A 24,067-nucleotide genomic window follows, 5' to 3' on the forward strand; every position below is an offset into this window, starting at 1 on the left:
GCATGCTGAAGAACATGACCTTTGCCAGGCCCTTCCCTGACTAAGCTCTCAATTCTGACTGAGGCAGGAGATTAGACGGTCCCTTTTTGGGGAAATTGACAGCCTCAAGAGAAAAACACCTGCAGATATACTAATATTTGAAGGTTTCTCAATGAAATGGCAAGGCCTCTGCCTAATGTGCCAAGTGTCTCCCACTTATGCGTACACACACACACACACACACACACACACACACACATACTCATACTCACACACACACACACACACTCACACTCACAGACACAGGTTCTAGGAGGCTTTTTTTGGACTAACGTATAACTATGAATATTGTCAAAGATCACCAAACACTCTAACATAAAAGATAGAGACCAAAACAATCATAAAGAACTCAGAAAAAATAGCCATACTGCAAGGAGCAGAAAAAAAAAACTGCAAAAAAAGAACCTATAACATCCCCAGAAATAAACAAATCTACTAGATACTTGAAACAAAATCAGAATGCTATTACAGATGAATATTCAGAAAATAAAATAGAGCTTTTGGAAATTCAAGATGTAACAGAAATAAAAGTTTCAGAAGGACTGGCACATTAAAATGAGCAAATCTATGCTGCAAGTATAACCAAACGATGAAGATTGTAACAGAAGAAAGAAGATAAGAAAACTAAAGGATCAATTCAAAAGGTCCAACACATGACTAACATTTTAAATGGGTACAGAGACAGAAAATGGGTACAGAGACAGAAAAACAGAGAAAATAAAGAGAAGGAAATTATCTGAGAAATAATTCAATGTAATTTTCCAGGAAAAAAGGACATGAGTACATGAGTTTCAATATAGATGAGGGCCATTATGTCCTCTGCACAATAAATGAACAAAGACTCACAACAAAGCACAACACTTTGAAGTTTCCGGACATTGTGGACAAAGAGTAGATCACAAAAGCTTACAGAGAAAACAGGTCACTATAAAGGATAAGGAATTCAGCTGGCACAGGCCTTCTCAACACCAACACTGAAAGCTAGAAGACAATAGAGCAATCCCTTAAAACTGCTGAGGGAGGATGGGCTCCAACCTAGAAATCCAAACCTAGCCAAAACATCAATCAAGTATGTGGGTAGAATAAAGCCATTTTCAGAGAAGCAGGGCTCAAAAAATTTACATCCCATTCATGCTTTCTTAGGAAGTATTTAGAGTATGTATCCCACCAAAACGAGAGGAAACCAAGGAAATAAAGACATAGTCCAGAAAAGGTAAGTCCCAGGATGGCCACTGCAGATACAGCCTAGAGAAAGCAACCAGTGCCAACTAGAGCAGGATGACTGGAGCTCCAGAAAAAAGGCCTCCAAGAGAAAAAAAAAAAGACTAGTTATCAGCGTGGGCCAGACTGGGAAGAGTTGTATGGTGCTCTCAGAGAACTAAGGGATGAACTAATGACGACTACATAAGAAAGCAAGCAAGTGAAAAATAAGGCAACTACTAATTCTAGGGGTTAAAAAAAAAAAAGCCCTACAAGAAAAGAAATGTAATTATAGCATAATGTGTGCCTTGGCTCTGAACAACATATACACAGTCATACTAATGCAAACACTACAATTTGATTGAATTAAATATTGTGACATAACTGCATTGGAAAGACATAAAGGAGGGAGATATAGAGGGAGACATGTAATGATGGCTTATAGTAGGAACAGATGAAAAAAATCAACAAACGGCAGTAAGAGTGCTATTTAGAAGTATGGAGATACATATGAGGAAACAGCTAGAAGATCTGAATGTGGTTACCTATAGGGAATGAGACTCTGGGTTGGGGAAGGATCAGGCAGGGCTTGCTATTTTTCTTTATAAACCGTATGAGCAAAAGACTTGAAACAAAAAGCCCATTATCCTCTTCTACATAAAGAAGCAACTGCCCAGCGCTACTTCATGTAAAGAAAGAGTAAATAATCAATGAAATTAGTATTCTCAATGTTTTAAACCAAACTAAAATCAGATCTCTACATGTCTGGCTTTGTTTTTCACTTAAGCTACTCTGCTAGGTGAAAAAAAATTATCTTCCTAATACCTTCACCTCGATCAAGTAATAAAGCACCTGGAGAAAATAGCCCAGAACCAAGAAAGAAGAGCCAGCGGCAGCCTGACTCCCACGAATCATAACAACTCAAGAGGACCAACATATGAAATGAACTGACCTATGGGCAACCACTGAGCAAGCACAGCATGGACAAGGGATCAAAAGGTTGCACATTATAAGCTTCTAGCAATTCTGACTTCAGGACCCCTATAACTCAGTATAAAAATTTCAAAGGTGTCAGTCATAAAAACGTGAACAACTCTGCCAAGTCACAGGCTTTTATTTCTCTCCTAATTTCAGCATTTTTCCTACAAAGTAGAGAAGTCCATTCTATTCTCCCTCAAGCATTTATTCCAACTGATTCAAGAAAACCCTGCGATTTAAAATTTTAAGACAACCAATTCGGTCAGCATTTCAAGAAAGAGTTGTTATGGTACATAATGATGCACTTAGTGGGATACAGGCAGGGACTAGCTACATAATTTGCGGGCCCAGCGCAAAACGAAAATGTACTGCTCCTTGTTCAAAAAGTATTAAGAATTTCAAGACAGCAACAGCAAAGCATTAAACCATGAACAAGGTCCTTCTAAGCACAGGGCCCTCCGCCCCTGCACGAGTTGCTTGCTTACCAAGCTGGCTCTGGATGCAGAAGTCAGAGTAGTACAGCCTTTTTTTAAGGTTTTTGAGTTATAGGTTGGACAGGATGGGATGGGGCAATTTATTGTTAACTGGTAATGGCTATCTGATAAAATTCCTGGTAGAAATAAGCTCTCTAAAGTTTTATTTGCTATAGACTCTGAGAGAGAAATGTAAGCATTTTGACATATTCAAGGAACTTGTTTGGAAAATAGTTCTTTGTATTAGAGCTGAGATTCAAGGCCTCGTGAATTTTATTTCAGTTAAGAACCTAACATTTTTTCATGGGTTGGTTTTGTGTCATGTCCAATTTGTCTTCAGTTTTTAAAACACAATAACAAAAGGTCACTTTTAAGGACAGGCTGGATGACTTGCATAATTTGCATGATAATTACAGTACCTTTCAGCTAAATATAACCGCAAATGTGAAGTACAAATTACTAACTAGCTATCTCCAGCAGTACATATGTTTATGGAGATACTTGAATAGTACATCTCTTAGCAACCACTGACTACTTTTCAGACTTGCAGAGTGGTTGAAAGCAGTCTTTAGAGATATGCTACTAAACTCTTACTACAACAATTCACCCAGTGACATAATTCAAGGTTTGGCAATTCATTTGTGGTCTTGGGGGAGGGAAGTGTCATAAAGAAACCATTTTCCCAACCACCCTAATGCAGATGAAAATTATCTTTACTGGGAATAGACAAGGTTGTTTCCAAAGCCTAGGCAAGCCAACACACTTATAGCTAAGTTACCTAAGTCTAAAATCAACAACATTACCGTGCACACAAGGGCACTATTTAATCAATCGACTATCTTTGATAAGTCTCTGACAGCTTCCTTATGTAAAGACTTAGATTAAGTACATAAGAAATGCTAAAGGTCATGTAAATCTAGATTTAACAAAAATTACTACGAAATTTAAACAAACTAGTCCATTCTGAAATAAAAAAGAGCAAATCCTTCAAAGGTACAAGTCACTGACGATTTTGACCGGCCCATACAAAAATCTAGATTTCCAGGTTCTCTTAAAAAATCAGAAGAATCTAGCAACACTTGGCCCACTTAGCAATCAGCCAACAGTTAACAGGAACAGATTGGCAGCAGGGTCCTAGCTCTCTAGGTCACCACTGTTTCCATCAACTCCTTTCTGTTACACCCAGACTACTTCATTATGTATCACTTGTCGGGCCTCTGTAAAGATTTGAATGCGCTTTCCCTGGTTCTTACACACTAAAAAGTACATGCTCTTGGCACTAAGTAAACATTTACTTCTAACACTGATTGGAAGAAATCAGTTGGTGAAGTGGAACTGATGAGAATTCAAGGACAAGAGACCACATTTAACATCTTTAAAAATCCCAACAGCCCACGAAGAACCATATAAGCAGAGTCCAATGGGCTTTTTGATTTTTTAGAATGGTAAAAGTTAGATTTCAAAAAATTAATAACATGCTAGGTAAGACATGACAGACTAACATCATGTAACTTCTTGGATTGAGGCTGTTCTAGAAAATAATGGTAAAGAAAGTTTTAAAAACAAGAACTGATCCTAATAAAAATAGTAGTGACAGCAGCAGTGTAACATTTACTGAAAAGTTACTATTATCAGGAATTGTTCTTAGTGCTTACATATGTATACACTTATTAAATCTGCACAAGAACCTTACAACATAATTACTATCATATAATGGATATTTTGCATCTACTTTCCAGAAGAGGAAACTGAGGCATACAGCAGTTATATAACTTGCCCAAGGTCATGCACTAAAAAATGGTAGAGTCTGAATCCAAACCAGTCTATACACTTAACCACTAATCTATATTGCTTCCTGCTGAGGAATTAAAACGAGAGGTATTGAAAGAGGCCCTTGAGGCAACACAGGAAGCTTGCCACCGAGCTTCAGACTTTAAAAGGACATGCACAAATGATAAAAGGAAGGAAATACAAAATAATGTTAAGTATAAAAGAATGGCATAGTCTTATAAAAAATAGTCTTAGGAAGATTAATGCACAGAATCAGCTGAGTTTTACAAAAAATGCAAGGCAACAAAATGAGAATGTAGCTGTAATTGAAATATTTTGACTATTCTTATTGATTATAACATACATGTTAACTATTTTTTAAATGCAAAAAATAGAAATTAGAAAGTAAAGATCATCACACATAATCTTACACCCTACCAGACAATTAATAAAAACGTGGTATCTCCTTCCAAAATTTTTAGTGCAGAGACAAACATTCCTTTTCCCTAAAATAACAGACTCAGGTTCAAAATATCATAGTGTTCCATAATGTGCATGTTTCACTTAAAAACACATCATGTGTAGCTCTATCTCATTCTTTTTATAGACTGATGAATATTTCATTAAATGAATGTCCACAGTTTATTCAACCAACCCCTACTGAAGAACTTTTAAACTGTTTCCGATTTTCTAATAATCATTAACAATGATACATTCAATATCCTTGTACATATTGCTTGGTGTACACATCTACTTCTCATGGAATTGCTCAGTCACAATCTGAGTCAATAGAATTCTATCAGATCGCCTCTTCAGAGCATTATACCAATTTAATATATATATATGTAGGTAGGTATCTATCTTATCTATTTATTCATATATTTTTTATGAGTTTTATAGCATACTAAAAAGGGTCTTCTCCACCCAAGCCTCTACTATGTTCCAGTCTCCTGTACCCATACCATGCTGTTTTAATTAATGTACCTTTACAGTATGTTTTAATGTCTAATAAAGTATCACTAGTTTTCTTTTTCAAAAACTTTTTATTTCATGAACTCTGAAATTTTCAAATAGAGAAACTACTGAAATTTTAGTTAGAATTGCACTAAATGTACAGATTAATTTGGAGAGTCTCTGGGCATTTTTATGATGGCAAGTCTTCCCACCTAGGATTATGTTACATTTCTGCATTTATTCAAGCCTTCTTTGCAAAATTTTTATTGTAAGTTTCACATAAATTTTAAAATTTTGTTTCAAAAGGTGTAAGTTTTACAACTAATATTGGAATCAAGAAAAATAAGACATCCTACCAATGTGGAGAGGTAATATAATATGAGGATGTGAAAAGAGGAATTGATATTTAATGAGCAACTACTAGGCCCCATATATGCTACCAGCAGACATTTATACAAGTCATATTATTTTATCATCATAACAGCCTATTTTTTTGTAACTTGTAAGAAAGACGACTGTTATTGTCATTTTACAGAAGAAAACACTGAGGCTCAGAATAATCAATTATCTGCCCAAGTTTTCAGTACCTATTTAAGACTGAAGGTAGGGAGCCTCTGTTTGTATCCATAGTGCCAATTCAATTAAGGAGATTTAACAGTTGTCAGTTTGGGGGTATATCTTATTTTACTGAACAGTATCTCACTTATTCTGTTATCCCCATGTCATGAATGAGGAAACTCGTGCTTGGTAGCAAGTGTATTAACTTGCTGAAAGTCACATTGCAAGTAAGCAGAAAAGCCAGGGTTTGAATGCAGTTTCTTCTTATCCCACAGCTCATATTCTTAGCTCCTAAAATATACTTAGAGTACATAGGGGAGTAAGGATTCCAGTCCAGAGCCTTCTAAGTTTCTCTCCACTACATCCTGTTAAAATAGCCCAATTCTTATTTTGCTTTTGGGGATGCAGGAATCAGAGTCAGAACAGACTGTAAAGAATACAGCTAGCTGCTACAGAAAGTAAGTGTAAATCTTGTGGCTAGAATAAATTATGTCTTACTAAATAAAAGAGTTCTGAGTTGAAAACTCTTTTTGAGATCTTTGAGAATCCACAGAGAATAAGAAATCTGCTCAAAGAAAAGGAATAAGGTGAATGTCATCCTGATTTGCAAAAGGGAAAAGTATGAGGGTTCCCATGGCACAAGAAAACCAGGCTAGGACCAGGTAGCACCCTGGGAGTCCATGGGGTAGAGAAAAAAGAGGGAAAACTGAGGGTGTGCAAAATGAATGAGCTGACTAGACAGTACAGACATACGAAGGACCTGCCAGCTCAAGGACAGTTAAGGCATGGTGGTCAGAGGAAGAGGACGGTAGGGTGGGATGGGGGATAACAGGATAGAATCTCAGCAATAACGCTCAAGCTCCAAAAGGCTCACCCATTGCCATCAGGTCTCAAGTCGGGACCAAAGCTCTTGAGGAAGGAAGCTTAGGAGAAGCAGGCAGGGGATTGAGTCCCCACTCCTAGAAGGTGTTGGGGCAAACTTAGGGAAGGAAAAGGAATAGGAGGCCAACTTTACAGGTTACGAACATGAATGAACAGGGTAATTTGGAAGATGGCAGCTGATAGGCAACCAGAGCTTATCCCCAACATGAAAATTAGTGCACTGGTTAGTCACATGATTACATTCAAGTACCACTCAGTGGTGACGTTAATTCCACCAATACCCTGCCTGACCCCTTCATAACTGATGCAGGCACTGAGGTGAGCCCTGGTCTAAAGGCTGAGTTCATCAACAGATCCAGCAGAGGGAAGATAAAGAAGGCAAAAAAGTTGAAAAAACGAGGCAAGGACTGAAAACATAAAGCATAAGTAGATGAGCTTCACTATTTACACTTTATTACTTGTCTCTCACAAAACTTGGGGACAGATGATCAATGCCATAATTTGCAAGTACTTAGGGCAACATTACCAGTAAACCAACAGTAGCCCCCAGAAGTTCACTAATGCCCCGTGGCAGACGAATGGCGTTCCTTTTTATTTCTTTTTCTTTTTCTTTATTATTATTATTCTTTTCGGCCGTGCCCGCAGCTTGAGGGATCTTAGTTCCCTGACCAGGGATCGAACCCGGGACCTTGGCAGTGAGAGTGCAGAGTCCTAACCACTGGAGAGCCAGGGAATTCTGGCATTCCTTTTACGATAAAGTTCCAAGGCCCACGGAGGAGGGGAATGCTGTAAACATGAAGTCCTGGCTTCTACCATCACATCTGACGAAGTCTCTACACTCTCCTTATAAACAAAATTCTTAAATGCGAGGATGAGGACATCCTAGGGTAAATTTCTTTTTCTTTTTTTTTTAAGATACTTTTGAAAAAAAATAAACTTATTTATTTATTTATTTATTTAATTTTTGGCTGCGTTGGGTCTTCGTTGCTGCACGCAGGGTTTCTCTAGTTGCTGTGAGCGGGGGGCTACTCTTCATTGCGCTGCACGGGCTTCTCATTGCGGTGGCTTCTCTTGTTGCGGAGCAAGGGCTCTAGGTGAGCGGGCTTCAGTAGTTGTGGCATGTGGGCTCAGCAGTTGTGGCTCGTGGGCTCCAGAGTGCAGGCTCAGTAGTTGTGGTGCATGGGCTTAGTTGCTCCGCAGCATGTGAGATCCTCCTGGACCAGGGCTCGAACCTGTGTCCCCTGCATCGGCAGGTGGATTCTTAACCACTGTGCCACCAGGGAAGCCCCCATCCTAGGGTAAATTTCTAACCGGCTCAAGGAGGGAATCCAAACACTGTTATTAGTGAATCTGTGTTAAAACAAAGGGAAGTTGCTAAAGGCATGCCACAGGCCTCTATCCTGAGTCCTGGCTAGTTTAACAATTTTAATCAATGGCTTCAATGAGACCAATCGCTAGTAATCACAGATGTGATTGGAAGGCACAGTGAATAAGGTGGATGACAGAATCAAGATCCAGAAAGATTTCAGAAGGCTGGGGAGATAAGATATTCCATAGGAATACATGTCAGATCCTACACCTAGATAAAAAAGCAAACTGTAAAATGAACAAGGGAAAACGAAAACGGATTTATGACAACATGTGTAAAACTAAATTAGAAGTCAGTTAAGACCACAAGTTTATTAACCTAAGTTAGCAGTGTCATGGAACAGCAAGAAGAGCTAATGAGACTTCCCCTTTAAGAACCCTAGCATCCAGACAAGGGAATGGAGACCCTCAACTCTAAGCTGCATTGGATTGACCAGGCTCAGGGCACTGTGTTCAGACATAGATGTCATCCTTGAAGACAAATGGACACATGTCGAAGACCAAAAACTGACAAATGAGACAGGGTTGACAGAACTAAGGACTCAGTCTAGAGCAGAGAACACACACTGACAGCTGGTAGGCTAGATCCAGAAGGCAGATGGCTTTAATTCATTCTGAACAGGATTTTAAAACTATCAGAAAATTTCACAAAAAAACTGAATTTGGGAGAAAAAAATTTCTCTTGGAAAAAAAAAAAATGTCTGGCAATAACTGAAGAAAGAGGTATAGTCAAAGCTCCCTTCAGTAGGAGCTGGTCTGCCTCCTATTGTCTGACATCTGGCCACCAGACTATTATAAATGAGCCTATAGGCATTTGAGTTGAACTGCTGTTTTAGAGAAAAAGAGGCAAGAGGTAAATACAAAAGCTGTGTTCTAAGACCTGAAAGGTTATGCCTGGGCTAGTGATATACTAAGGGACTCTTCTGAAGAAATAAGGCCAAAAGGTATCAGGTATAGGGAGATTCAACATAAAAAATAACTTTCTAACAAAAATGGAACAATCTACCTGAGTATGTGGCCCTTCCTCACTGAAAAAGGGCAAGGAGAGGTCACCCCTCATCAGGGTCTCAAAGAAAACTGATTCACGGCGTAAAGAACTAGAAGAGACAACCCAAAATGTCCCTTCCAAGTCTGGGTTTCTCTGTTGTTTAAATTTTAGGAGCTTTATCAGTACCCATCGACCACAGAGAGCACACTGACTGGGCCCTTTGCAGGATTTACTGTTTCCATGTCAACTAAACACAGTGTCTACTGTTGAATCATTATCTGATCCTCTCGGGCACTTTAATTTACCATAAATGTAAGAGAACCTTGTTTTTCATCAGTGTTGAGAGACGGGGGCTACTCCTGCGTTGAAGTCATTCCAAGTTATGGTAAAGGGAATCACAAGGAGGCATCATGGTTTAATGGACAGAAAACCAGAATAGGAAATGTGCTGGGGAAACCTGGATAACTTTTCTAGACCTCAGATTTATTCATCTATAAAATGGGCACAAAACTTAGCCATTGTCTCCTCTAGATCGCTGTATAAATCAAATTAAATAATGCATGTAAAGGTGCTCTGACAACTATACAGTGCTACAGAAATGCAAGGACTTTCCAATACAAACACAGACCTGTTATGTCTTGCTTTTGTTTTGCCTGAAATGCATTTTATCTACTTGGGATAAGGGTCTGGATCAAACTATTTCCAAGTGATCCATGAATCTACCTATTTATCTACTACCTCTCTAGCTATATATCAAATCTCACTTTTCCAAGGCTTCTCAACCTAGTATGTCCAGAATTCTAAATGTATTAATTTAAGGAGGGGGAATGAGGTCATCACTGAGGTTATCAACCTTTATCCAAGTAAGGCATAGGAGATCAATTTTCTCCAAAGTAATGCTTTAAATTTGAAGTTCTGCATATTGGCTCACTAGGAGATATTTATTCTTTTCCACAGAAGGCATCTCATTAATCACTTAGAAAGGAGTTACAACAATCCATACGTCAGTTGGCTCAAGTACGCATTTTTATAGATGAATGTTAACAAGAGCAAGGAGATACTACCTAAATATTCAGGGCCATGAAAGCACCCAATTCCAGGGTAAAAATATATGATTTACAGTTATAAAATGTAAAATGACAAATCAAGAAAAGTACGTAGGTACCCTGAAAAGTTCCAAACAGACAGGTGAGAGTTAATCTCTTCAAGGGAATCTTAAGGTGTTAAGCTGTGCTACTTCCTAGTTGTGAAAGCTCACCAGTACCCTGACTTTGATTATTTATTAAAGCTTACCTATGCTCTAGACCATGCCTACTCAGTTTTAACAGATGTATGAAATAGTTTAAAATCCTTATGCAAATAGAAGTTTTCAAGCTTACATAAAGATTCACACAAACTAGGGTTATACAAATGAAATTCCTTTATAATTAAACTTTAAGAAAGAAAACTGCAGGGATTTAGGCATTAGCATTCCTTGTTGTTTAAAATGTAATTAACTTCCAGCACAATAAATTAAAGAGGTACCTATTACTTTTAATGGGCAATAATGAAAACTAACTTATGTGTATATATTTGTTTACAGGGTGATATAACTGTCACTGTAAGATTTTGTAACAAACATCAAGAGAAAATGAGATAAATTGTTATCAACTGAAAAACAAATACATGCAATCACAATAATGTGCTTACCTGTAATACAAATTTCTGATCTATGTATTTTTTGGCAATGCTGGGTTGGAATTCTTGGCTTTCCAAAAATCGTATGAAAAACTCATATACAAGCTGCAACAAATAGGTTATCGTTAATTTCAAAATATAATTCACTGAGAATAGTATCAAAAACCTTAAAAAGCTCTAATACTAAAACTGACAAGGGGTTTAGTAGGTTTTAATATCATTCAACTAGCAGTGCTAGCCTTTCTTGTAGCTCACAGCTGCTGTTATGATTTTTAACTTTTTTAATTTAAAATCTGGAAACACAGCCAAAGAGAGCAAATAAAAATCTCCCATAATCTCACCATTAAGAGTTAACCACTGTTAACACTTTAATGTATAAAACTCCCAATTTTTCTCTATACTTCTACAATATACCAATGTACTATAAATATATATATATATAAATAATATAGTTTTAAAACTACTTTTACAATCTAAACAATATATTGTGGACAATTTATGCCAACAATATCTAAGCCATCATTCTTAAACTACAAGCAGTCCATTATATATATTTATAATGAATAATTCCAATACTCATAATTAATTTAACCAATATCCTATGCTTAGACACTTAAGTAGTTTTTAAATTACTTCTCTATTAAATTATGCCAGAATGTACATTATATAACATGCATCAGTGTGCACGTGTTCAATTATTTCATGAGGAAATATTTCTAAAAGTAGAATTGCTAGATCAAAAGATATCCAAACATGTCAGGATTTTCAACATTCATTACCAATTTCCTTTTAGAGAGTTTATGGCAATTTTCACTCCTCTAAGCAATATATGATGGTGTATCAGGTTATTCTCATCTGCAAAGAGTAAGAATAGTCTCATCTGCAGAGTCAAACTCAAATAACCGTTTTGATAAACCGTGGGGGATCACTGTTTACGCTCTTTGCAAAATAAATCTATGTTGAAGTATACATTAAATCCTGGTGTAGTATACAACAGTATATCAAAACCAGGACTTTCAGGAGACAGGTAGACACTGGGTTGAAAGCCTAGCTCTACCCCTTACTAACTGTGTGACCCTAGGCAAGTTAATTTCTCTAAAAGTCTGTTGTTTCAACTGTATAATGGGGATGATAATCCCTGAGATTAAATGTGATTTTATATATATATATTGCCCTCTGCACAGTGATTAATACATATCACCACTGTCATTACTCTCATTATTGCCTAAAACAGCATTCTCAAACTTTTTAGTCTCACTCCTTTACACTGAAAAATTATTGAAGACTCAAAAAAGCTTTCTGTTTACATGAGATATATATATGAAAGTAGAAATAAAAATTGAGAAAATTTAATATATTTATTATTTTAGAACAATAAAATATATCACATGTTAATATAACTAACATATTTTTGTGAAAAACAAATTTATTTTCCAAAAAAGTTACTAGGAAGAGAAGCACTGTTTTTTATTTTTGTAAATCTCTTTAACAGCATATGAAAAGACAGAATCTTATCTGCCTCCATATTCAAGCTGTCGTAATATACTGTTTTGGGTAAAGTATATAAAGAAAATCGAGCTTCACACAAATCTACTAGTATGAAAAAGGGAGAGTATGTTCATAGTTTTTTCACGTAATTGTGGATACTTTTCTTTGATACTACACCAGAACTCGACAGTCATTTCTTGAAGAAAAGTTGCAGTTGTAGAATCTGAAACTGTATCAATGAATTTTTCATACCATTAAACTAAATTCCAATCATCTATCTTGCACTTTGGATGATCTTTACCCATGCATGATTGCCTAACATCATTCATTGGCCAACTGGAAAATACTGGTTCACTGAGTTATGGAGATTTTTCAAATGTTGACACATTTCATTACATAGTATCAATAAGAGTCACATTCCTTAATATCTCCAACTTTATCAAAAAAAAAGTCTTTAAGCTTTGCGGAGCTGTAAAGCTCAAGGTAACAGATAAAGGAAAGATACAGTTTTTCCAAAATTCTAATTCTAAATTTTTCTTCAATGCTTTAATTTTATCAGTAGTAAAACAATTGTTTGTTTGTTTTAGAGAAAACATCCACCAAATACCCAAGTCAGAACAACCATAGTTTGTCAGGTATTCTTTCAAGTAAAAATGACACTTCATGAAAAAACAGCTAGTTTAGCTTGCAGCTCAAACAATCACAGAAATGTTTTAGCACAAGACCACTATTCAGTATGCAGCAGATGTGCTTTATGCATACTTCCCATTTCATCACGAAGAATATTATCTTTAATGTATACTCAAAGGTCAAGATTTAATAAAATTAATAATATTTGCTGCTTCTTCAAGGACATTCTTGATTGAAATTGGCTTTTTTTTTTTTAATTGGAAGTGCATGGCAGTGAAGACTATGATTACTAGACCAGTTGGGCGCAACTACCTTATTTGTGTTAATACAACAGCAATTTCAACCACCATTGCTATTACAAATATTAGTGCAAATGACAACACAGTGAAAGGAGCAAATAATACAGTATTATTATAAAACTACTTTTGACCTTGCAGGCCACTGACAATTAGATCTCAGGCCCCCCCTAAGGGTTTACAGATACCACTAACCTAAATGTGTCACATGGTGACCTTGTGACTTCAGACTCTAACACTTATATTAGGTATTCACGTTAGGATTTTACTTCTTTATAAAACTATGTTTTTCTCTCTGGAACTCTGAATTCAGAAGAAACTTCTTTCCCAGTGATCTGAACATTGCCAAGTTGTACTTCTAGTCATAATAATGCCTGAGTTCAAACACCCCTTAGAAGAATTGTTCTTTTTTCAATACACTAATCTTTCAACTCTTGGTTTTACAAACAGAACATCAGCCTTGTTCAAATAACCCATAAAAAGGGGTTTCATCTCTCTTTTGATTCCCACAAAGTGGAGAGATTCTCATCTTCCAGGCCTGACTTGTGGGCAAGCAGGGCTTTCCGGTGGGATTGGCAAAATGTCCTCTCCCCTCTGGTCCCTTGAAAGCAGTTATGGTTTAAAAAAGTTTGATGGAAACACTTCAGACATATTAATTAATAAGCATAAATGTTCTCTACTTTAAGAGACAGATTTTACCTCAGAATCAAAAATCTCCCTTGAGTTTCTAAAGGGAAAGACTAGGGACTGGGGAGGATAAATTACTTTTCAAGGTCACATAAGTGAATTCTTCAAGGAACATGAGTAAAAAGACTTTAGCATTCTGGTTTTTCAGTCTCCAGTGTAAAGCATTAAAAACAATCCCTTAAGTGTAAACGGAAGTCCTACAAAATCGTATTCTACTAGAAAAACAGACCCAATTTCAAAAAATATGCAAAAAATAACCATGGTAACCATGGGATACCACTTTAAAAGATACCAACGCAGATAATAGAGAAGATCAAATGACACACATACAGTAGACCTTTTGACATATGTCAACTAAAAATTTGTAGATTTAATACTTTTTCTTATTTTTAAATATCCTCAAAGATCCATGATTTGTTGTAATGAGTAATTCTATATGAGCCACAATTAAAATCAGAGTGTGCAGGAGCAGACAACTAGTGAGGCAATGAGCCTAGCCAACCACCCAACAACCATAATGTGATTTTGTTGTTCTCTACTATTGTCAGAGATTTGGTAACAAACACCGTGCTTCCTTGCAAAATGTGGGCCAGAATCAGCAGCACACTGCTAATGCTGGAGGTAAGAAAAAGTGAAAAGGCTGAAGAAAGTGCTGTTTGGGTCTGGAAAAATCGATTGTTGGATCAATCATAAAGTAAAATGTTGAATTTAGTGATTGGTCACCACGACATGAATGACCTATCACGAACAGAAAAGAAGTTTTCTTAAACATTCAACAAGGGCTCTTGTCAGTACTAAAACCACTTACTAGTGAAAATGGAAAGGTGACTGATTTGTGGAGTCAGAATTTACAAAGAAAACACAGAATTCGTGAGATAAGTCAGGAGCCAGTATAAACACTTCCATAAAGCAAAAGATAGTGCCTTCTGACTTGGCCTTTGCTATGAATGAAGGTTGATTTGTGAATTTTAAGAGTAGATTTCTTTTTTTTTTAATTTATTTTAATTTTATTGGAGTATAGTTGATTTATAATGTTATGTTAGTTTCAGGTGTACAGCAAAGTGATTGTTATACATATACATATATTCATTCTTTTCTCATACAGGCTTCTTTACCTGATCCAGCCTATGTCATGTTTCCCCCTGAGCTAAAGAAAGGGAGAGAGGACTACAGGCTGAAACAAGATGTCAACACAGATGAAACCAGCCTGTTTTGGAATACAGTTTGTGACTTTAGATCCATTAAGGGTACAGGTCTCAGCATCACTCCTCACTGTTGCTTTGGTTTTAAGCGTTGCAGAGGAACTAATGGTTAATGTTCCTGTAGTAAAGACAATGTAAGCTCAAGATTTTTGGTGGCAGAATTCTCCTTGATAGCTTTAGAAATTAATTTAGACCCATATTTTATAGAGTCATTAAGCTTAGGAAGGATTAACTGAAATATTGAGTTAAATATTGAGTATGATAAAGTTTATCATACTTTAGGAGAAATTTATATCTATGGCGATCATGATTTAGAGTATTCAAAAAGCTCCTGCAAATGGCAAGAATGGTCTACTCTCTCTTCTTTGGGATGTAGACAAGACAACAAGTTGAAGCTTTGAAGACATCTCCTTCCCTGTCTTTTCAACCACAAGATGCAGGACTTTTCTGAGAAAAGTATCTTTTTTGTTTGCTTTGTTTTTTAAATTTCTTCCAGACTATACTGCACTTCTGTGAACTGGTGCCAAGCATCAAGAATAAGACATGACAAAAAGTCCATCCATTCAAAACAGTAATTCCATTTTTTGGTTTTTTTTTTTTGGATTTTTTGTCACAATCTGGGATACACCATGAAAAGCACAAGTAGTTTTGCAAATTTCTTAGATTACAGATAGTATGTCTGGCACCTTATTAAAAAAAAATCAAGCATCTAAGATAGTAAATCAACTACAATGTTTTAACTAATTTACTCTGTATTTTGGCATTGGTAGCAGGAATACATATGTATAACATGCCTAGGTAAGAGTTGAGAAAACACAGCCCCTGAAAGCTCTCCACATAACTAGGGGAAAAAGCATTACACGTATATCTGCAGCAACCTTGAGCTGCCAAAGCAGGACAGGGAAAGCTGCAAATTTATGTCAAAAATTCTGAAGTGGGGAAAAAAATAAACCCTTAGAATATCTCTAGGCCTTATCTCCCTGCTGCATAGTTTTCTGCCCTTCAGAAAGTCAACCAGTAACCGTGAGCACACTTCTACCAAGATGCAGTGACTTCTGCCTTAGGGTGAAAATGGACAAGGTCATATTCCTTCTCTACCATCCCTTCCCTCCTATCTAGCTGTCACCCAGCCTCTGAGGACATTCTAACTGAATGGAAAAATGGCTTTGAGGTTCACTACACTCACATTTCCTTGTTCTACTCATTTGAGAAATGCTGGCCTTGAAAGAAGGCAGCCAGGAAAGGAGGATGGAAAAGGGCTGGTATGGATAAGTAAATACAATACAAATGGGCCTGGTGCTGGGAAAGGAGATGCAGGGGCGGTTCTAATCTGTCCTGGCACATGAGGATGATTGGAAAACATGGCCTTCTCAGTGCAAGAGTGCAAAATTGGCCTTTGTACAAGATTTTTCTCAGCTATTGCTCTTCCTTACAACACTGTGAAATAGCTATTGCAATTTGATTTTGCCCTTCCAGGATAAAGAAACACATTCGTGGTTATCATGAAGACAGGCATTCAAAGTCCCCCGGGTACCTAACTGCTGAAAATGAGGTACGTACTCTGTGACCTAATCACATCTAACTAATATTAATGTGAAAATAGTTCTGTTCTTGTTTGAGCCTCCAGCAGGAAGGATCACACAGAAGCTCTAATAAAAACTGCTGGCTGAGCATGCAACCCAGGAGGGCCCACCCTAAAGCATTATAATGCTTATTATTTTATTCTTTTGGCATCCTAATTATCAACAGTAAGAAACATAAAAAGCATTCTCTAGCTTTCCAGTAATGTACTCTAATTTGATTTCTTGGTGAATAAGGCCTTCAAGGAATTCCCATGCTAATCAGCTAATGAGTTAATGGATCTTTCTTTTATAACAAATGGTAGTTCAAAGTACCTGTAAGTGTGGCCACGATGCCTCAAGGGTAGGTTCATCTTCTTCTGGATCAAATTCATTGCTGTCACTAGGAGGGAGAGTTCTGAATATATTGCAAGAGACCTAAAAATAAACAAGCAGCAGAGTTAGCTGGAATGGAATCACCTCCTCAGCAGCCTTACACAAGGTCTTTCTGGACAGCAGAAGGGAACCCAGACAACAGATGACAGGAACACCACCAGACTGGAAGGAGAACTCTTGCTATAGGCTTTGAGGCCAGAACCACCTCCAGGAAAAGATGGAAAATAGCAGAGCAGCACCCTCTTGAACAGTACTGGTAGCCCTTATAAGGCCTTCCCCACCCCAGGTCCCTGTGATCTTATGCCTTCTATCAAAGCTTGTGCTTCGTTACGTACCAGTCAAGCGTGCTCCTAATTAATCAGTTTACACTAAAATATAAATAACTGCTAATGGGCTTCATGTAGTTCCCTTCTCAGGCTTATTCACGATTTGCAAATTTACAGTTATACTAATAGTAAAATTTCAGGCATCTACAAAAAGCAAATCAGAAAACATATTTCAGAACCTGAAGTTCTTTTTAAATTTTATTTATTTATTTATCTAGTTGCGGCAAGTGGGGGCCACTCTTCATCAAGGTGCACGGGCCTCTCACTATCGCGGCCTCTCTTGTTGCGGAGCACAGGCTCCAGACGCGCAGGCTCAGTAATTGTGGCTCACAGGCTCCGCGGCATGTGGGATCTTCCCAGACCAGGGCTTGAACCTGTGTCCCCTGCATTGGCAGGCAGATTCTCAACCACTGCGCCACCAGGGAAGCCAGAACCTGGAATTCTTAAAATTGTATCTAATCTGTTCTCAGTTGGTTTACAAAATAGTAACAATGCCCAGGGTAAGATACATCTGTAATACAAATTTCTATAGACCAAGTATTCCTTTACCATGGGAAATTTCCAGATTAAATCCTGGATGCTCAAAGAATGGCCATGAGTTGATAACTGTTGAAACTGGGCTATGAAGAGACGAGGATTCATTATACTATTCTACTATTTCTGCACATATTCCAAGATTTCTATAGTAAAATGCTTATTTTTAAAATGCTGTTGCTACTACTTTGCAGTAACCTACCCAGGGTTCCTTCCAATTTCTATTCTTTTTCTTGTTCTATTACTTATCTATCCTCTCCTAATGACCTAAATGTATCCTCAGATCTAAAAAATAAAACAGGGGTGGGGAGGGAATTCCCTGGTGGTCCAGTGGTTAGGACTCTGAGCTTTCACTGCGGAGGGCCCGGGTTCAATCCCTGGTTGGGGAACTAAGATCCTGCAAGCCGCCGCTGCGGCCCAGAAAAAAAAAGGAGGGGGGGCAGGGGGAGAGATTGCACCAGAAGCTTTTGCTGGACTTTCTGTATAAAGTAGAAAATACGAAGCTATAATATGTTGCTCTGGAAGAGGGAAAAAGAAAGGCTTCTGGAGGCCCATATAATCTGAATGTGTTTACTCATTCAACAAATAATTATTAAGTGCCCATTATGTGCACACACTGTTCTGGGCACTGGGACAATAGCAATGAACAAAGCAGATAAAAATCTGTGCCTTCCAGGAGTTCATATTCTAGTTAAAGTCATGATTATCCCTATTTTCTAGATATGGAAACTGAACCCAGATGTGTAAGCTATGGAAAGAAGATTTGATTTTATTCTAAGCGCAATGGGAAGCCACCAGTGGATCTAAACAGAGAAGTGACGTGGTTTGATTTTTACTTTAAAAAAAAAAAAAATCACTCTGGCAGCTATGTATAGAACAGACAGGAAGGGGACAAGTTAGAATTCTGTGGAAGTGGCAAGACATGATGATGGCTAGCAGAGAAGACAGAAATAGACTGATTCAAAATATATTCTGGAGGTAGTATTTGCTGCTGGCTTGGATGTATGGGGTGAACGAAAGGAAAGATTCAAGGATGAGTCACAGATATAAGGTCATTTACCAAAGATGGAGATGACTGGGAAAGCGAAGTTTTCTTTGTTTCCTTGCCTTGGTGGGGAGATCCAGAGATCCAGTTAGAAATATGTTAAAGGAGCAATATCCAGGAGCCAATCAGGCACATGAATCTGTACCTCAGAGCTGGATAGGTCAGGACTGGAGACATACAGGGACTCATCAGCATGTAGATGATATTTAAAGCCATGGGACTAAGGGATCTCCTTGGAAAGGAATGAATAGAAAGAAGGGAAAGGACCCTGAGGTATCCAACATTCAGAAACCAGACAGGAAAAAAAAAAAAAGGCCAAGAAAGGCAAATGAAAAGGAGTAGGAGGTAGGAGAAAATAACAGTAGAGTTTGGGGGTCTTAGGAGCTAGGAGAGAAGAGTGTCTCAAGAAGGAAAAAGAGGACAACAGCAGCAAATGTTGCTCTGAGGTGGACGAAGATGAGCATAGAGCAGCACTGAAGTGGGTACGATCACTCCCCAATTTACCACTGAGGAACTAGAAGCATGGATGCTGAGATCTGAGGTTACCATTAGGAACCAGCAGTTATGACTGAACCCAGGCTGTCAGGCTCCACTATAGTGTTCTAGAAAAGTGGGCAGACTACCTCTTTTGCTCTCCTTTAGCTTAGATGACTGAAAAAAAAAAATTATCATATTAGAATATTTTTGCTATGGCTAATTACAGCATGCACACTTATATTATTTTACTTTTGTCCCTTCCAATGATTATTAAAAATTATGTTTACAAAGAAACTGGTGACTTTTCAAATAACCATCAACCAATGACTTCTCTTCAACCAGCCAGTCATACTGTAATCAAAAGAGCGAAAATCTTTTAATTACTTGTTTCTGAATCTTCATTAAACTATACGTGTATTTCAGAAACTGAGTTGAGTTTTCATCCCAAGCGTGTCATTTATATTTACTGTACTCTGTAACAAGTTTTATTTTCCTCTCCCAAGATGTGAAAGTAAACCAAGGAAGGAAGGGAGGCAGGGAGGGAGGGAGGAAGGACAACTATACTTCAATAAAAATTAATAAAAAAAAAAAAAAAGAGAGAGAGAGAGAGAAGAGAGGAGAGGGAGAGGGAGAGGGTGAGGGGAAGAGAGGAGAGGAGGAGAAGGGAGGGGAGGGGAGGGGAGGGGAGGAGAGGAGAAAAGAGGGGAGGAGAGGAGAAGAACATCTTCTGTAATAAAAAATCTGGGTAAAAGGACACAAACTTCTGTTCCTCTGAACTCTCTGACACATAAACACTCTTATGGTGCCCACCATGGGCTGCAGCAAGTATTTGTTTACATATTTGTCTCTTCCCACTAATTAGTAATATGCAATGTCATATTCACATTTGTTTTCTTGGCACATATGGGGCATCCAATAAATGTTCACAAAATAAAGGTTTGGATATATAATAAAACTGTATGTTTTGGTTTTGCTTTAACCAAATTTAAATTTAAATTTTTGAGTGATTTAAATAAACCTAGGTTATTTAACCTAAGATGTTTAACTCTGCACAGTGTTCTAAAACCTCTCTTTTGGTCAAAGCTTCATCTCTCAATTATCATCCCATCGAAAGAATGTTGAATTGTGTAAATAATCCAAACGGCAAATAGTTCTAAAGGCATGTACATCTCACTTAACCACACACTGCCATTTCTTCAGATCTGCCTTCCTTACAATGCTTTAGTATACTTCTAAACATTTAGTGTACTTCTAAACATTCACCATGAGTAATGAGGAAGCAAGGATCTATTAGGCTGGACAATTAATAGTCAACTCAACTGGTTAAGTAGTTCTCTAGCACGAATGGAAAGAATGTCAAAGCAAATCAAGTGTCATGGAAAAGGCCAAGCCTTTGACCCTGCCTAGCACATAACAGGTGCTTAATAAAAATGTCATGAATGAATGAACCATTGCTCTCATCCTTGAGAATCTATCCTAAGAAACTAATCTAAGACAAGACTGAAAAAACTACTTAAAGCAGTCATTTGCAACATTCTCCAAAGAGTGTAAAATTGGAAATAACCTTTATGTCCAACATTAGAGACGTACATCTATTTAGTAGAACACTGTGTAGCACTGAAGATGATTGCTATATTGAAGCACAAAGAAATGTTAGAAATAAAGATTTAGGGGGAAAGATGATGTGACTATAATGGTGTGACTATAATTATAAAGATAAGAATGAAAATGGATAACTAAAGGGAAATTAAGAAAAGCTGTATTAAAGCAAGAGAAATATGGATGAAACTCAGTAGTTGCTGTTTATCCTCTTGGGACACACCAAATTAGTCCTAAATCCATAAAAAGCATAAGTTATCGACATGCAGTATGTGAGTTATGCTTTTAATTTCAAGATGAAAATGCACTCTTGAATTTGAACAAGATTATTACCGTCAGGAGAGTTAAAAATCAGTGCCTCTCACAATGCCTAGAGTCTAGCTCATGAATGAATGGTTGAAGGACTGAAATGACTGGACCACTTTAACTATACATTTGAGCTCCAAAATCATGAGTTTAAATTTGGGTCATCCTTGAATGGGCTGGGGGAAAGGGGCGGGGGAGAGGGGAGTCCTCTAAATCCCCTGAATTTTCTGCAACACTTTGTATGTGTGAGCCCAATTAGGGAAAAGAGCCAGTTGACTTCACAAGATTTTCAAAAGACTTCCAAGATCTAAAAATGGTTAAAAACAACTGTGCAAAATAATAAATTTGCTTCCATTAAATCTTCCTTTATCATGGCAGCCACTTCTGATTTATAGCCCAGGTTTTAAATGGATTATTAAGTAGGTAACATTATTAAATAGGTAATGGCAGTTGCATGCTATGCAAATGTGTCATGACCACAAGTAACCACCAGCATCACTCCTCACCACAGAGCAGTATTGTAAAGAGTCTACGTAGCTAGAAGAAAATGCATCCAGGTATTTATAAAGTCACAAACTACCTCTATTAATATATTTAAATATATGAGGCTCTAGCCCTAAGCCTTCTATTTTATTCCTTCAAAAACAAATTATTGAAAATGAACAATAGAAACAACCCAATTGAAAAAGGGCAGAAGACCTAAATAGACATTTCTCCAAAGAAGATATAAAGATTGCCAACAAACACATGAAAAGATGCTCAACATCACTAATCATTAGAGAAATGCAAATCAAAACTACAATGAGGTATCATCTCACACCAGTCAGAATGGCCACCATCAAAAAATCTATTAACGATAAATGCTGGAGAGGGTGTGGAGAAAAGGGAACCCTCCTACACTGTTGGTGGGAATGTAAATTGATACAGCCACTATGGAGAACAGTATGGAGGTTCCTTAAAAAACTAAAAATAGAACTACCATATGACCCAGCAATCCCACTATTGGGCATATACCCAGAGAAAACCATAATTCAAAAAGAAACATGTGAGGGAGACCTTCAAGATGGCGTTAGAGTAAGACGTGGAGATCACCTTCCTCCCCACAAATACATCAGAAATACATCTACATGTGGAACAGCTCCTACAGAATACCTACTGAACGCTAGCAGAAGACCTCAGACTTCCCAAAAGGCAAGAAACTCCTCACGTACCTGGGTAGGGCAAGAGAAAAAAGAAAAAACAGAGACAAGAGAATAGGGACGGGACCTGCACCAGTGGGAGGGAGCTGTGAAGGAGGAAAGGTTTCCACACACTAGGAAGCCCCTTCACTGGCAGAGACGGAGGGGGAAGCTTCGGAGCCACAGAGGAGAGCGCAGCAACAGGGGTGCGGAGGGCAAAGCGGAGAGATTCCCACACAGAGGAGCGGTGCCGACCAGCACTCACCAGCCCGAGAGGCTTGTGTGCTCACCTGCCGGGGAGGGTAGGGGTTGGCTGCGTGAACACAGCCTGAAGGGAGCTAGTGCGCCACAGCTAGACGGGAGGGAGTCCGGGAAAAAGTCTGGAGCTGCCGAAGAGGCAAGAGACTTTTTCTTGCCTCTTTGTTTCCTGGTGCGCGAGGAGAGGGGATTCAGGGGCCGCTTAAAGGAGCCACAGAGATGGGCACGAGCCGCCGCTATCAGCGCGGACCCCAGAGATGGGCATGAGACGCTAAGGCTGCTGCTGCTGCCACCAAGAAGCCTGTGTGCAAGCACAGGTCACTATCCACACCGCCCCTCCCCAGAGCCTGTGCAGCCCGCCACTGCCAGGGTCCCATGATCCAGGGACAACTTCCCCGGGAGAACACATGGCGCGTCTCAGGCTGTTGCAACATCATGTCAGCCTCTGCCGCCGCAGGCTCGCCCCGCATTCCGTACCCCTCCCTCCCCCGGGCCTGAGTGAGCCAGAGCCCCCGAATCAGCTGCTCCTTTAACCCCGTCCTGTCTGGGTGAAGAATAGATGCCCTCAGGCGACCTACACACAGAGGCGGAGCCAAATCCAAAGCTGAACCCCGGGAGCTGTGCGAACAAAGAAGAGAAAGGGAAATCTCTCCCAGCAGCCTCAGGAGCAGCGGATTGAATCTCCACAATCAATTGGATGTACCCTGAATCTGTGGAATATCTGAACAGACAACGAATCATCCCAAAATTGAAGTGGTGGACTTTGGCAGCAACAATATATATATTTTTTTCCTTTTTCTCTTTTTGTGAGTGTGTATGTGTATGCTTCTTTGTGTGATTTTCTCTGTATAGCTTTGCTTTTTCCATTTGTCCTAGGATTCTGTCTGTCCATTTGTTTTTTTGTTTGTTTTTTTTAGTACAGTTTTTAGCACTTGCTATCATTGGTGGATTTGTTTTTTGGTTTGGTTGCTCTCTCTTTTCTTATTTTTTTTTTTTTTATTACTTTTAAATTTTTTAATAATTTTTTTAATTTTTTATTTTAATTATTTTATTTTATTTTTTTCTTTCTTTCTTTCTTTCTTTTTTTTCTCCCTTTTCTTCCGAGCCGTGTGGCTGACAGGGTCTTGGTGCTCCAGCTGGGTGTCAGACCTGTCCCTCTGAGGTGGCAGAGCCGAGTCCAGGACATTGGTCCGCCAGAG

At 38.3% G+C, this 24,067-nt stretch overlaps 1 protein-coding gene across 3 annotated transcripts in view; it reads right to left on the reverse strand.

The window, feature by feature from the left end:
• PPP2R5E (protein phosphatase 2 regulatory subunit B'epsilon) overlaps positions 1–24,067 on the reverse strand; it is a 149,333-nt gene that overhangs the window by 24,148 nt on the left and 101,118 nt on the right. For 2 of the 3 annotated variants that reach the window (XM_061180885.1, XM_061180884.1), the window contains exons 4-5: positions 17,086–17,187; positions 10,900–10,992 (exon numbers count right to left, since the gene is read on the reverse strand). In XM_061180885.1, the coding sequence (XP_061036868.1) occupies positions 10,900–10,992; positions 17,086–17,187 (195 nt within the window). The remainder of the gene's footprint in view (positions 1–10,899; positions 10,993–17,085; positions 17,188–24,067) is intronic. The other variant, XM_061180886.1, reaches the window with a different exon arrangement.

The sequence above is a fragment of the Eubalaena glacialis genome, chromosome 2 (genome assembly GCF_028564815.1).
Source record: "Eubalaena glacialis isolate mEubGla1 chromosome 2, mEubGla1.1.hap2.+ XY, whole genome shotgun sequence".
NCBI classification, from domain to species: Eukaryota; Metazoa; Chordata; class Mammalia; order Artiodactyla; family Balaenidae; genus Eubalaena; species Eubalaena glacialis.